The sequence below is a fragment of the Gambusia affinis genome, linkage group LG03 (genome assembly GCF_019740435.1).
Source record: "Gambusia affinis linkage group LG03, SWU_Gaff_1.0, whole genome shotgun sequence".
Taxonomy (NCBI): Eukaryota; Metazoa; Chordata; class Actinopteri; order Cyprinodontiformes; family Poeciliidae; genus Gambusia; species Gambusia affinis.
This window is the reverse complement of record NC_057870.1, coordinates 5,141,442-5,156,091: the sequence shown is the minus strand read 5'-3', so window position 1 is coordinate 5,156,091 and position 14,650 is coordinate 5,141,442. Positions and strand designations below refer to the sequence as shown.

The 14,650-nt window shown below is 40.9% G+C and overlaps 1 protein-coding gene across 1 annotated transcript in view; it reads right to left on the bottom strand.

Annotated features, from left to right (window-relative positions):
• The window catches only part of hk2 (hexokinase 2), a 35,532-nt gene that overhangs the window by 1,266 nt on the left and 19,616 nt on the right, over positions 1–14,650 (bottom strand). Inside the window, exons 8-17 of the mRNA XM_044111619.1 lie at positions 13,104–13,265; positions 12,110–12,343; positions 10,922–11,226; positions 10,680–10,828; positions 9,411–9,530; positions 6,642–6,737; positions 4,348–4,447; positions 4,040–4,223; positions 2,939–3,094; positions 328–564 (exon numbers count right to left, since the gene is read on the bottom strand). Of these exons, the coding sequence (XP_043967554.1) occupies positions 328–564; positions 2,939–3,094; positions 4,040–4,223; positions 4,348–4,447; positions 6,642–6,737; positions 9,411–9,530; positions 10,680–10,828; positions 10,922–11,226; positions 12,110–12,343; positions 13,104–13,265 (1,743 nt within the window). The remainder of the gene's footprint in view (positions 1–327; positions 565–2,938; positions 3,095–4,039; positions 4,224–4,347; positions 4,448–6,641; positions 6,738–9,410; positions 9,531–10,679; positions 10,829–10,921; positions 11,227–12,109; positions 12,344–13,103; positions 13,266–14,650) is intronic.

The following is a 14,650-nucleotide window of genomic DNA, read 5'->3' as shown; positions in this document are numbered from 1 at the left end:
TTTAGAGAGAATATGAGTTTTTCTTAAAGAGACATAGATCCAATTTCAGGGCGTTAAATGTCGAAGTCAAATTTATTTTACGTGACATGTGATTTATATGGCATCTTCATAACAACTCAAGGTAGAAGTGACCAGATTGTGCTATGAAATGACTAAGTGCTTGAAGAATGCACAACGCTGCCCCTTTAAGGATTCATGTTTGAGGTTTAAAACGCGTTAAATTAACAGAGAAGACTAATCCTTCAAATTAAAACTTGCTTAACAATTGGGAACACAGCGCAGGTGAAACCAACGTGATCAACTTCACTAAATTAAAATGTTCCTTACTGAGGATGGGTCTTATAAAGGGTACCATCCACTCCCACCGTGATGGACAGCTGGTTCAGGTTGCGGTTCTGCCGGATCTTGTCGACAAGAGCGGCCAACCCGGCGCCGCAGAGCTGCGCTGCCCGGCGACCCACGACGCTGCACACCTCCTTCACCAGGACGCTGTCGTCGCAGGTGGAGCCGGTGAGGCCCAGGTGCTGCAGGATGGAGCGGACCTGACGCATGGCCAGCCGGTCGCTGTGGGAACAGGGGCAGTTCAGGGACCCGTTCTGGACAACTCTGTTCGTTTTACCTCCAGGTGCTCCCCACAAGATTTGTTATTAAAATGCAAAGCAAAACATTTGGAAATTGTTCTCCCACTTTTTCTGGTTTTAGGATTTAAAAATATGAGTGATTGGACAGAACCTGCCTGTAAACAGGCGTCTTGTCACCGATTCTCAAGTAGATTCATCTGTGAACTTTGGGCTATTATAAGAAACGGATATATTTTAATCTAAAGCATCCTGTTGTAACTCTGGTTGCATAGTTAGTGTAATTCAGCAGCTGCTGCAACCTTTGCCCCAACATTAAAACTTTCAGTCAAATCAAGTTCCCTTGCTTTTCTGTTTTTTTTTTTTTTTTTTTTTTTCATTTTGCTGCACCTAATAACTGAAACTAACAACAAAAAGAGCTCACTACAATATCAACTTTTATCAACTCGATAAAAATCACAATACAAAATCAACATGGCTTCTTTTAAAAACTAATGACGTGTATGTGAATTATAGTACATTTAGTCATTATACACATAGCTGTATTTTAATCTTTTTGTGTTATGATATTCTTCTGTTTCCCCCCAGATGATGCGCTCCTGGATGAAGATGTAATGTTTCTTGAACAGGTCGTTGTTAAAAATGAGAATTTATTCTCAATCAACTTACTTGGATAATCAAAGGTAAAATAAAAATAAATACGGTGTTGGATTTCTCCCTCCTCTGAATCCATCTTCCCATCAACTCAAACCAGCTTCTCCCTCTTTAGTGAGGAAACGAATCCCCACACTCTGAAACCGTCACCACCACGTTCGCTACGTTACCTTTCTGCATTTCCTTCCGTTTTCGTCTCGTCTGACCAAAGCACCTTCTCTCCAATCTGCAACGTGGTTTGTGTCAAACTGCGAGCGTGATTTCTTTCAACTATGATTTTGCTGACCGATGTTGAAAGTTTGGGATAACTTGACGTAACCCAACCCTATTTCTCTACAATTCACGAAGCGTCTGCTGCGTTCCTGGGTCTTCGTCACGTTTGTTCTCCTCAAACCAATTCAAGCTGGAATCAGACGGGCTGAATTGCACAGCGATTAGCTAACTTCTGTGATCAGTCGGCAGCTTCACTTCATGTAAAACAGATGTGATGTGAAGCAAATGCATGAACAAACGCCTTAAATGGGAATTAAAAATAGAGTGTTGACGTCAGAAGCAACACATTGGATTTGCACGAGGCTTAAAGAGGCTTTAACTCCGACAGCAGGAAGGTTAGTCAGAAGGTGACAACTGCTGGTCTGATTACTCTAGAATAGAAGAAAAGTAAAATGTCAATCCTTGGCCCTCAGTTTTAAGCTCTATGCAAGACCAGGGCCCTCCTGGGGGGAAGCAGAATCAAGAGGAAGGCTTTCGTTAACCTGGTTTGAAGGCACCTGGGGCCACAGGCACAAAGAGTATGGCTGATAACGGAGGAAGACGTCAAGCTTCGACAGCTGGCCCGCTTTAGAGGCCGGTTGCATACAGGCTGCACGAGTACAGTGAGTGCAAACCTTTGTCGATATTCATCAAATACAGACAAAACCCAATTTTGCAATTGCTGTGTTTCCTTTAAATAAGGAGCACAATTAGAAATCACACATGAATAGGTTTGTTCACGCGATAAGTCACTGAAAAACATGCAACGCCGTCGTCCTGGCAAATTCCTGTCGTCTTCTTCTCCTTTTCACCTAGCGACGAACTACAAGGAACGTCTTCCACTAAATCCTCAGTCCTGCTGGAGAGATGAATCGCTAATCTAACTCCATGTCACAGTCACATAAATTCTCTCTTCTTTTTAAATGTATGAAACTACAATTGAATCTCAAACGTATCCAATAGGACCTAACCAAATAAAATCTCATGTGTTAATTTTGACACATGCCCACGGAGCTCATTAGTGCGTCCGTGGCGGTCACACCGGCGTCCAAAAGAATCTGTCAAGTGTGACTGAAATTTTAATCAGAACGGTGTGTGTTTATGTCTTCCGTGTTGGTTTCCCTCCCACACATGGAGCCCATCTCGCTTCACATCGCTCTCCTCTGCAGACTCCAGCTGGAAACACGGAAACCCGGCTGACAAATGCCAGAACATGTCAGTGTTTTCCAAGAGCTGCATATCGCTAGTCTCTTTATGTCTACTTTGTGACAGAGTTTCATTCCACGTCGTATTGACGTCTATCTCTGGAAAACAACAATGTGTGTTCTGGATTACGTCTCTTCTTAACTAGTGTCAAAACTCTAGTTCACTTCAGTGTCCCGTCGACGAGAGCCGGTTTGAGTGATATCTGCTGCAGCCTTCACTGGCTCGGCTGTTTTGTTTGGATACTTCACCTTTCAATCTGTGACAGGAACTTGGTCTCAAAGATGCCCCTGGTCTTCAGCCGCTCCGACAGTTTGTTTTTGAACAGCAGACCTTTGGTGGTGAAATCCATCAGCACATGCCTCACTATCTCTCCCAGGTACATGCCACTGATCATCTTCTCATATCTTCAAAAATAAGACATACAACAAGAAGATTTCACACCAGCACAACATTATTATGAAAAGTCAGACATTTTTCTTCACAGTCATTTTCCCCACTGCCTGCACACAGCTTTTTTCTTTTTTCTTTTTGATGACATGGCAGATTCACTTATGTCCCTTGTTGCAAGTTTAAGGTGTGATTACAGAGCAGCACAAAGATGTTCAGTTTTCAAATTCAGCCATGTGAACCGAACGCAGCAGCAGCAGAAGAGAGAAGAAGCTTCGCTGTCAAAAACAACCCAAAAATATTAAAGAGGTTCAAACGATGTAAGCAGTAAACATTATAGTTTGACCCAAAGCAGCATTTTTAATTTGTTATGTTACAATTAAACGCATCCAGGGTCTATGATAATCATCTATCCTATTGAATGTTTTATCGTCTTCATTACTTTTACAAACCAAACTAAATTTGGTTATTTTTAACCAAACAAAAAAAATAAATAATCTGAAAATAAAGTCTTTAATGTCAAAATGAAAACTGATTTCTACACAGCAATTAAATACAAACATGTTACTCAGGTGACTGAGCTAATTCAGTCATAAAAACAATCGACAGATTAATAAATATTATTATTACTACTAATAATACAGATTATACAGTATTTTGTATTCTATACAATTATTTTATTTTAGAAGTGAAGGAGGAAGATGCGTTTTTACACAAACCAACTGAATCTATGCTGCTCTGCTGCGTTTCCTCTCTTTCCTGCCTTGTTTTTATTCCTCTGAATTTGCAAACTACACCTCTGAGGAATCTCACCAACAATGTCTTTACCTCTTTCTTCAAGAGCACTGAGTGTTAGAAAATCTAGAACTTGGTAAAATAAAATCAATGAACGGTATTTTAAGTCTTATCATGTCTTACACTTTTCCTTCTTGTGTTTGCTCTTATTCCTGATTTTCACGTACCTCTGCTTCCCAGGGTAGTTGGAGGATTCGTCGACAGCACGATCAAACTCTGTGCAAAAGTCGTCCAGTTCACCGTTTTCGCCGAATGCTCCCCACTCCACGTTGACGCACATGCGGCCTTCATTTCCCTCCACCGTTTCGATGTTGTGCATTTCCTCCATGTAACAGGCGTTGGTCCCTGTGCCTGATGTAAAAAAGTAAAAATAAACGAGGGCAGTGAGACAAGTCCTGATAAAAGCTTCACATTTAGAAACACACTGGCCACAGAGAGCACTTATTTTAAATCAAGCAGGAAAGAACAGACTTACCTACGATAAGGCCCAGCTCACATCTGGGGTCCTGATAGGCGCAGGTCATCATGGTACCCACTGTGTCGTTCACCACCGCCACAAAGCTTAGGTCGAACTCCTGGATGTGGAAGAAACGCAAACCCAATTTACAGTAATTAAAAAGAAAAAAAAGTCATTAAAGGAGGAATAATAATAAAATGTTTAAGTATCAGTGTGGACTTCTGAAAGAAAGAAACAAAAAGAAAAACGACAAAATGAGAGCTTGGGAGGGAAAAAAGTACAGATTAGTTATTTATATATGTATATTTTGATGTTTGTTCAAACGGTCACTGTTTTTATAGTATAATATAAGAGATAATTTTTGAAAAAATGAGAGCTCCTCGGCCTGCAGAAATAAACCACTCCCAGTCAGAAACAATGATTGGTTCTAAGTGCTGTCAATCAAGCTTGTGAACGCGCTGGTCACACCCTCCCCCTCTGCGATGCTTACAGCTCCTTCCTGACAGCGGAGCCTGCCGCAAACACACAGACTAGTAAGAATAGCCACCGATGACGGTGGATAAACGGTTTGAACAAATATGTAAAAAAAAAAAAAGGTCTGTTTTTTTCTCTTCTTTCAAATAAAAACGTCACACAATGTGTCGTCACCTCAACCCTCTTAACCTGAAACCCAATACAGCACAACCAGCTGCCTCCAGAAAACATCCAAATAGATCAGTTTCTCGGGTGGAAAATCTGGTCCAGTTAAAGTCCAGATCCAGATGTGGGATGTAAAGCAAGAGCAGAAGAAGAATTGGGCAAACATTCCAGCTTCTTCATGTAAAAAGCTGGTAAAGGCTTCCAAAAATCCAGTTCAACAGGTTCTGTTGCCTTCGTCAGCATGTAGCAGCCTACTGGAAATACTCACAACGAAATACACCTAAAAGGTTTGAAGTGGTAAACAATAACAGCGGGGTTACTTACTAAAAGGTTCTTTTAATAACTCTTCCTGTGTCTTGCCGTTTCTTCTCTCTCCTCTATTTTCCCGCCACATCTCAAATGATTCTGCATAAACCCGAAGCTTTTCTTCCACTCATCACATTTTGATCATGGCTTGATTTCTGAGTGTCCAACAGAGATCAGCTTCAGTAAACACCTTTACGTAAAAATGTGAGGCCAAAAGAAATTGTTAGGGCCTCTGTTGTAATTTCACACTATTTAGCTGCTGACTGCTGGAACTAAGAGGCAAGGAAACATTTCTCTGTACCAACAACCAGCAGAAATCTGAATTTGTGTGACCATTTCCAGGAAATGACAAAAATGCTTCTCAACAGGGAAGATAAAGAGGTTTGTTTGTTTCCACGAAATGATTAGATTTAAGCTGTTGAAGAAAGGAAGAAATTCAAGCACATCGTTTAGTTTGTTAAGAGCGAGTTAAACACGTTCAGGGAAAATAAAAATGTGCGTCAGAAATGAGATTTCTGTAAACTGAGATAAGATTCCTGAAAGGTGAGTGGAAGTGATTATGACAGTCACTTGAACTGAGCTCTGGTTTTTTGACCTCATTGAAATGAGCTCATCTCACAAAAATGCGATGGGAACACTTTTTTTGCATTACAACAAAATAAAAAAATAAAAAATAAACCAGATTTTTGCAAAAACTACAATAAAGGCAAGAGGAAGTGATTGGAGGGTGATGGCATGTCATGTTTTTTAATGACTTATTGTGTCAACAAACTTATTAGTGTAATTCTAACTGTGAAATACCGCAATTGCAAAATTGTGTTTTTTTCAACATTAGCAGGAAATCAATAAAGGTTAACGAACATTTGGAACGGAAACGCAGCTTGTGACTCACTGTATGTACTCTAGGATTAACCCTTTATACTTTACTGAGAGTTTAGATGTCTAACCATTTCTCTTGTCTGAAAGCCACCGATCTAACAGCTAAACTTTCTCCTAAAAAAGAATATATCTGTCTCTCTGCTCTTAAAGCATCTGGTAACAGCTCCTTTCATCTTTCAAGATGTGGTTGGACTGGACTGGACACGACTTATGTGCTGTGTCCAGTGAACGTTGCTGTGAAAGCTGGATTAACACAAACACGCTACGTGGGAGGAGTAGCCTGCGTCAGCGATCAGACTCCGGATGCAGCACTTCTACAAACGACGCCGCCTCCCTCAAACAGAAGTAGTTAGCACACAGAGTTTCTGACTGATTGCTCAGAGTTCAGCACACACATGAAACGCGTGTGTGTAGATGGAATAATTCTCTCTGAAAACAGACTGAAACATTTTTTTATTTTTGCAAGTTCATTGAAAACGTGCACTGACCTGTTTGCGCTGGACCGCCTCTTTCAGCAACTTGACCACGTCTTTCCCCTCACAGTCGCTGGCTTTGAAGCCCTTCGTCCACTTCAGAAGAATTCCCTGCAGAAAGGACGGCGAGGGTTTGGCACCGTGTTAAAATGACCCACAGGGATAATTTACGTGTCAGGTTTTATTGAGGAAAACTTTACACCAATCCCAGGAACTTACAGAAACATCAAATGCTGTTGAGAAACCGAGTGATTCAGTAAAAACTCATTTTGAATATTATATCCAAACATTTTCGGTGCACAGAAAGAAGAACAACTCGAACTATTACACCTTTCATTGCAATGAAACAATACTTAAATTATACTGAATAGTGATGCTGATGGAAATCTGTTTAGAGTCTCAATTCACTCCAGTCATATTTGAGATATGATTGGAGACGTTAGCCGTTTAGACGTTAGCCGTTTAGACGTTAGCCGTTTAGTCTCCTGCTCCTTCTGCAGGAGAGGAGAGACGTCGTCTGGCGGGCTGTAAGCTCTGAAATTCAAAACGTTTGCTCAAGAAGCACAGAGGAAAATGAGTCTAACGAAACGAAGGAAATCGAGTTTGATGAGCCTTTACTTCATCCAAACTTTATGAGGCAAAGTTTACTTGGTTACCGCAAAAAACCAAGAGAGAAGAAAAAGAGGGTCTGAAGGATAAAATGAACGATTGTGACAAATTAAATCTCAACCGTTCGTGCGGTGCACACGTGGTCTGCTCGGTTCACCGAATACACGCAGCTCGCCTCAGTATGTGGGAGGAGCTTTATGTTTTGCCGCATAACTGCTTAAAAAAATTAAAGAGCAGGGCGTAGTGAAAGGAGAAAACGAGTACAAGAACTCAAGAGGGATTCCTGCCAAACTGGTGCTGTTTGGACATTTAAAACAAAAAGCGCATGAATAATTATCGATTATTGACTGATATGAAACGGTTATATTGTGAACCAGACCTGGTTCTACAGGTAAGAAACTGCTTGAGCATTTGAGACAATTTGTAATGGTATGGATTTTAAAAAACCTAATAAAATAAATAAGAAAAGTTCAGACTAATGTAGTAAACAAGTGGCCAGATCAGATTGACAAAATCAAAGTAGTGGATGGTGGAATGGAAAATAAAAAAATCAAAACTAAACTTTGCCATTTTAAATTAAAACCATTTGTTCAAGCAAAACATAATGAAACGCCTATTTGAGTTTGAAAGCTTTTTTCAAACAGAATCAAGTTAGTTGCAACATTTCCTTTCCTGTCATAAAACAGACAAAATGCCAAGCTGGAAACTGAACCTTTTTCACCCGACAGTCACGTTGTGACACAATCTAGTTTTTCCAAGTCTGGTGGACTGACAGGTTCACGACGGACGTCTGTGTTTCAGGTATTAATTATCTTGATTTGCAGAGAGCAGCTTGGCTGATTAGCAGCTGAGCTGGCAACTGATTTTTCAAGTCAAAGTCCAAGGATCAGGCTAAAGAGCTTTTAAATTTCCCATCAAATGTTCTGGCCTGATTGTGACCGTGAACAAGTCCTTGTTCTGACAAGAGAGAGACATCAAAGCCACACAGCGTCCTTAAAAACAGAAAAAAACACGGTTTGTCTTGATCTCTCATATCCAACAGACAGCCTCTGGTTGCTCCTAGCTAACAAAAACACTATTCTTATTTTTACATGGTTTAACGATAATGAAAATCTTTCATGTCAACCTAAATGGAAAACTTTGCAACTTTCTAATGAGAGTTTCCAAAAAAAACAACGAAAAAACCTAATCCTCAGCTTCTTTAAATCGTTTGAGTTTTATTTAACTCTCTTGCAGTAAATTGTCCTCAATTTACACAATCACTCCATCAAAACACCCAGAGGTTTTTTTTTTTAAAACTCTGAATGAATTATAGCTTATTTTACACATAATGTTTGTAGGTGGTGGAGGAAAAAAAAAAAGCCTTCGGTCACGTTGGTTCTAAATATCGTCACCAGATAAACGGCTCGCCCCACAGTTCACTGATTGTTCAGGCTTCCAGCCGCGATGAACGCTGGACTGGAATATGTTGTAGTGGAAACCGAGGCCCAGCGGATGGAGGCCGGTTCTCTCTATTCAGACTGACCTCTGACCGACAGCAGCGTGCTTTTGTGAGAATTTGAAACAAATAATCAATCCGTTTAATGAAAAACGTGAATAAATCCGTATTTCAACGGCAGCCCGCTTGATGTCACGCAACGAAAACCTTAGGAAACAATTCAAAGCGCGCAGAAAGTTAACCGGACTTTATGCACACGGTCTGGTTAAAGAGGGCCAAGCTAAGAGAAAATAAAAATATTAAATTATGACAATAAAGTTGAAATAGTACAAGAATAAACTATTTTGAGAACAGTCAAAATATTGCGAATAGCAACATTATAACTGTTTTCTTAATGCGAATTTGCTCTGGCATGACTTTATGATTATATTATTACGACTTCAGAGAATAAAGTCGGAACAATATGAGAATAATTACAACTTTATTCTCGTATTATTACAACTTTAGTCTCGTAATTTTATAATTTAATTCAGTATTGTGACTTTAATCTCATAATTTTATTACTTAATTCTCGTAGTATTGCAACTTTAATCTCATAGCTTTCTGACTTAATTAAGTCATAAAATTGACTTTAATTAAGTCAATTTTAATTGACTTAATTAAAGTTACTTTATTCTCGTATTTTTTTTCTTCATACCTCTATGTCTAAGGATTTAGACCGGCAGAGAGAAGGTTACCTCATCCAGCTTGGTTTGATCACATGGGAACGAGAACGTAAACCCCAGAGGTAAAGACGCCCCTCTCATTCCCATGTAGTCCAGGAAGTCAGCAATGCAGTTCACAATATGGTTGAAGAGCTGGGACACAGATAAAACGAAGGGAAATTAAAAATAATTACAAGCACATTCAACCTCAGGAAGCGTTAGGTAGAAAAAAAAAAGCCAATAAAGAAAGCTTTAATTTGCTACATAAGCAAAAATCACTGAGATGAAAACTTACACCACAGGGGAAATGGACTGCACACCTGCAGAGCTTTGGATAGCAGAAGAAGAAAGGGCGCCTTAGGCGAGAACCGCTGCTCTGCACATCACACACACTGATGTGCAGAAGCTGCATTGTAGCCACGGCTGCCCTGGGGCAGACTGACAGAGGCGGTGCTAGCGTTAGCATTATGCTTTCCCACCAACACAGGATGTTAAAATGCAGCTTGGGACGCCGAAATACCTCGACTGCAGTTCAAGAATGACAGCAATAATGTGACCTGATGTGGACAGTTTGTGTCAGTCGGGGCAAAAATGATTACCCACTTAATTTTATTAAAATTAATTATGACTGAATATTCATCTGTGTAAATAATCAAGCTTTTACAATTAGTAGATCCACGTTTATCCAGAAACTTTTACTGAAAAGACGACTTTACTGAACCCCACTGAGATTTAATTTGATTCATTAAACTATTTAATGCCTTGAAAGAAAGTGGCCCAGGTCCTGTTTTTAGGACCGAGAATAAATCTGCTCAATCGAGTCCAAAAGAAACTGAGAATGAGACTCCTACAGCAAACGTGCAAAATTCTTTTAATGTTTTGCCTCTGTGATGAACAGAACCCATTTTGTGAAAAAATAAATAAATTTGATGACTTTATTTGCTTGATTTGAGTTTTTTTAGTTTGTCCCATGTAACAAAAAGTAATATCTGCCCCTGCTGCAGATATTAGCTCCTGCGCTGGTGCTAAGACGGTTTCCTTTGCTTGTATTAATGTCTATTGGGCTATTTTTGGTGTTTGAAATATTAAAGTAGGAAGTTATTAGTATTCTTAGAGTGGGTTTTCAAGTTGTCATGGTTTTTATCTATTCACCTCTGGTCCTGATTTATTCACCAGAAAACCCACAAAACAACATAAAAAAGAAAAACAGGAATTTGTGTCATTGTAGATTTTTCAGTTTGCACCAAAAAACCAAAAACCTAAAATGATTTTCCGCTGTTTGATTCCCAAACACCATCATACCTCTTCCCCGGTGCCCTGCAGGGTGTCCTGATCGATACTGTAGATCTTCTGGTGCATATCCACTTTCTGCTTCTTCTCATTTTTCAGCCGAACGAGAAGAACACGGAAACTGGATCCGCCAAGATCCAAGGCCAAGAAATCTCCTTGTTCTACAAAAAAAAAAAAAAACATAAATAAAAATAATAACAATTCAAGGTCACATCCGCGTAAGAGGCAGCGGACATCTTGTTTCTCCCCCTCACCCGTTCCGTCCGGGGTGGACCTGACGTACGTCGGCAGCATCTTGACGCTGGTCTGGTCGTGCGTCCGCTTGGACAGACCCCGCGCCATCTCCTCCGTCAGCCTCCGCTTCACCTCCAGCAGCTGCTCGCGGCTCAGCCGCAGGGTGTCGAGGACGCGCTGCCGCTCGGCGCGCTGGGCGGCGAGTCGGTAGGCCACCGCTGTCACCATGGCCGCGCCTTTCCCGCTGCCGTGCTGCGACTGCAAGAAGCGCACGTCGCAGTCTGGCACGAGGCGCCGCACCATTTTGTTGAGCCTCCTGGAAAATCTGTGGCGAAAAAGATAAAAATGATTTTAATCAACATCGTCCTGTTTCCCAGTGAACTTTGATGCTAACTTTCCATCAGTGAACAAAACAAACTGTGTTGGTGACTCAAGAGATTTAAAAATCCTCTCCAGTCGTACTAAAGAGTTTCATCGCTAATTATCTGAAGCCAGAACTGAGCAAATAAACTAACCGGAGGAAATCAAATTAAATGGAAAACCGGAATAAACGATTAAATTATACAAGGGAGTATAAATAATTCATATTTATATTCACAACTGTATACGTATAAATATGTGTGTACTTGCTTAGTGAAGAACATTTTTGTCCCGTCAAGCTCTCTGGAAAGAGACGGAGGAAGGTGAATTTTAATGAGAGGGGATCAGGGGGGATAATTAGGTCGTGTTCAGTCGACTGGCCCAAAGCCGGTAGTTTAAATTCACCAGAAACGAAGGCTGACATTCAGCCTAACTAAGTCCGTGGCGCCGTCCTGAGTATCTAACAGAGAAAACGACAAAGGCCCTGCCAGGGACTGAAGTCCTGTTACATTTCACTACATGATCACCAGGCTGGACAAATATCTTTGAGATACTGGGAAGAGGAGCAGGCAAATAAACAACTCAGTAAGCTCCAACTCCAAGTCAGTCAGGCAAACACTGATGACAAGGGAGAACTAATCCCCTCTGTGTGAACAAGCTCTGATTTTGTAAAAAGAGCTTAAACAATAAACGCAGAGATTACGTGTACTTGTTGGACCAATTCAATGCACTTTAGCTCAAATACACTCAGGGGGCGGAGATCCGATACACTCCTGCTTTCTGTTTATACTCTAGGCTCCTCATTTAAGGAGTGAGATACACACACGTCGGTGTTCTGGGTCACTCACTCTGGATGACCCTTGTAGACCGAGCCGTCCACTCCGATGGTGATGCGCAGCTTTTCGGCCGCTTTGTTGTCCCGGATCTGTCGCATCACCGCCGCCAGGGTGGAGGCGCACAGGTGTGCGGCCCGGGTGGAAACGATCTGGCAAATCCTCCGAGTGGCGGCGCAGTCTTCCGCGGTCGGGTCCAGGCCCAGGCTGCGGAGAGCCTTCTCGGCGCTAGCCAGACCTTGTTCTTCTCTGCAGGCAAAGAATGAGACGTTCAGTTTATTTCTGATCAGATTTAACAGGCAAAGACAGGAATTCAGGGAGAGAAGAGCTTTACTTGTACGTAGGGCCTGAACTCTAGCGTGTTCATTTTGAGTATTATAATACTTAACACGTTGAAATTTCAGATGCCTAAATCACACGTGTTGGAGTGTGATTTAGCTTTCCAAATAAAGCCGACAGTAAAGCAGCTGGTTGTAATCTACATCTGCTGGCCGCTGGTGAAGGTCAGGAAGTAGATGAAGCTTCAGCTCAGCTCTTCATCTTTACGAACTACAACAACAACCAGCGTTCTTCACTCAGCTGGTTGTTTCTCTCCATCGTGCTGAGAGAAACATACCAAACTGTTACATTGGTCTCGGTTTGTTTGCACACTGCATCATGGGTAGATTAGTCTGGGTTTTTTGCTCCGCGAAGGATGGCACATTAAAAATAAGAACTACTGCAAACAGTTTGCATCTTCAGCACAGTCTATTGTTAATTGTAGTTGACTTCACACGTTTAATTATTTGCAGATGAAACAATAAACTTACAAGCACCTTTTTTTCTCTCAAATAACAAATACTGGTGACGCAGTAAAGGAAGGTAAAACGATCGAGCAGAAAGTAAAGCTGAGTGTCAGTGATTCGTGGAGATGACGGACATGTACCACCTGCTTTCTCCACATCACCCTGTAGACCTTAGTGTTGTTTTAATTGGACATCATTTATGTGAACATTGCACAAATACTAACTTGTCGCTCTCAATGGCGTAGATGTAGCTGGTGCTGAAGCGTCCAGAGGTAAGAAGCTGCGGCGTGGTCCGTCCCTGGAACAGCAGCTGCTTTCTGGCCATCTTCACCAAGATGAGACGCACCAGCTCCCCCATGTACATCCCGCTTATCATCTTCTCAAACCTGAGAAAGGTACAGACAAAAAAAACACACCGCATATTTACACACACTGAATAAAACCATACAAACTTTTCATTTTCTCACTTGTGGGAGGACATCCATAAGGTCTGACCCAAGTCACACATTTTAAAAGATGGTTATCCCCGATGTACACTTTTGAATTTGAGGAAAGTAATCTCTAAAAAAATGCCCTCGTTAAGTTTTCTGGCATTTAGCAAATAGAAATAATTTTGGTAATTCTCACTGAGCAAAAACAAAAAACAAAAAGTTGGGTCAGTTTTAACTTCAGACACTGTGGCTTATTTATCCGGACTATGTAAACATCTGGTTTGAACTGAAAGGATCGACTTCATGATGCCAGAACTTTGATGCTTCTCAATATATTCCCCACTTGCTCTTTAATTTCCAAAAGGCAGTCTCTGCCACGTAATTCACATTTAGAATCAGAAAAGTTTTAGTGATGACACATGCTGACAGACATCTGTCTAGGAGATTTTTTTTTAATAAGATGAGAGAATAAATTAAGATGCAAGAACACAAAAATACCATCTGGCTGACATTTCTTTGCGAATAAATTGATTAATTCTGACTCCCACTTAATTTAAGGAATGCTGTATGGACTCAAGTGGTTATTGTGGACGGCTCACACATCTTCACATCTACCTCGTGCTGCACGGTCTGGCAAATCATCAGCTCCACTTCTAGTAAAGATAATTAAACAGGCATTAAGGCTGCAGGTTTTGGAATTTTTTAAGTATAGCTCCAATCGACCTTTTTTTTGTAAGCCATTCTGATTTTAAAAGAAAGAATTATAGAGAAGATGTTCACAGAAAATGTCTTTCAAATTTAATTACAGTGCAGTCTCGCAAAACTTGAACCCAGGTGCGTTGGGGGCGAAGGGTCTTGTTTAGAAAAGGCAGCACAAGGAAGTGCAGCAGAAAGAGAGAAATGGCCCGGCCCCATCCTTACGAATGAACACTTTCTCCTTGTCCACACGTAACCAGGTCTTTACAAAAACTGATATCTCCACCAAATCATTTAAAAACATATGTATATATTGTGCACACTGGATCAGTTTCATCCACATGAAACCTGCACTAATACGCTCCAAACGCTGTTTTAAACATGCCACATCCCTAGGGGGCAGTGTAGCTCAAAGCTAAAATCAATGTCAGCCACTCAGATTGCTACTACTTCCCATTATGAATTAAACATAGTGCCAGGAAGTTTGTTTGCGTGGTCAGAAATATAGCTAGAACTGCTTTTAAACAGTATATTAGAATATAAAGTTGTTTAAATACAAAACAGTGCCCTGAATCTCCGTTTTGCCATGTACTCAGGAAAACACAAATAGAGTTTTCTTAAATATCCACTTTAGTTGTAGTTTT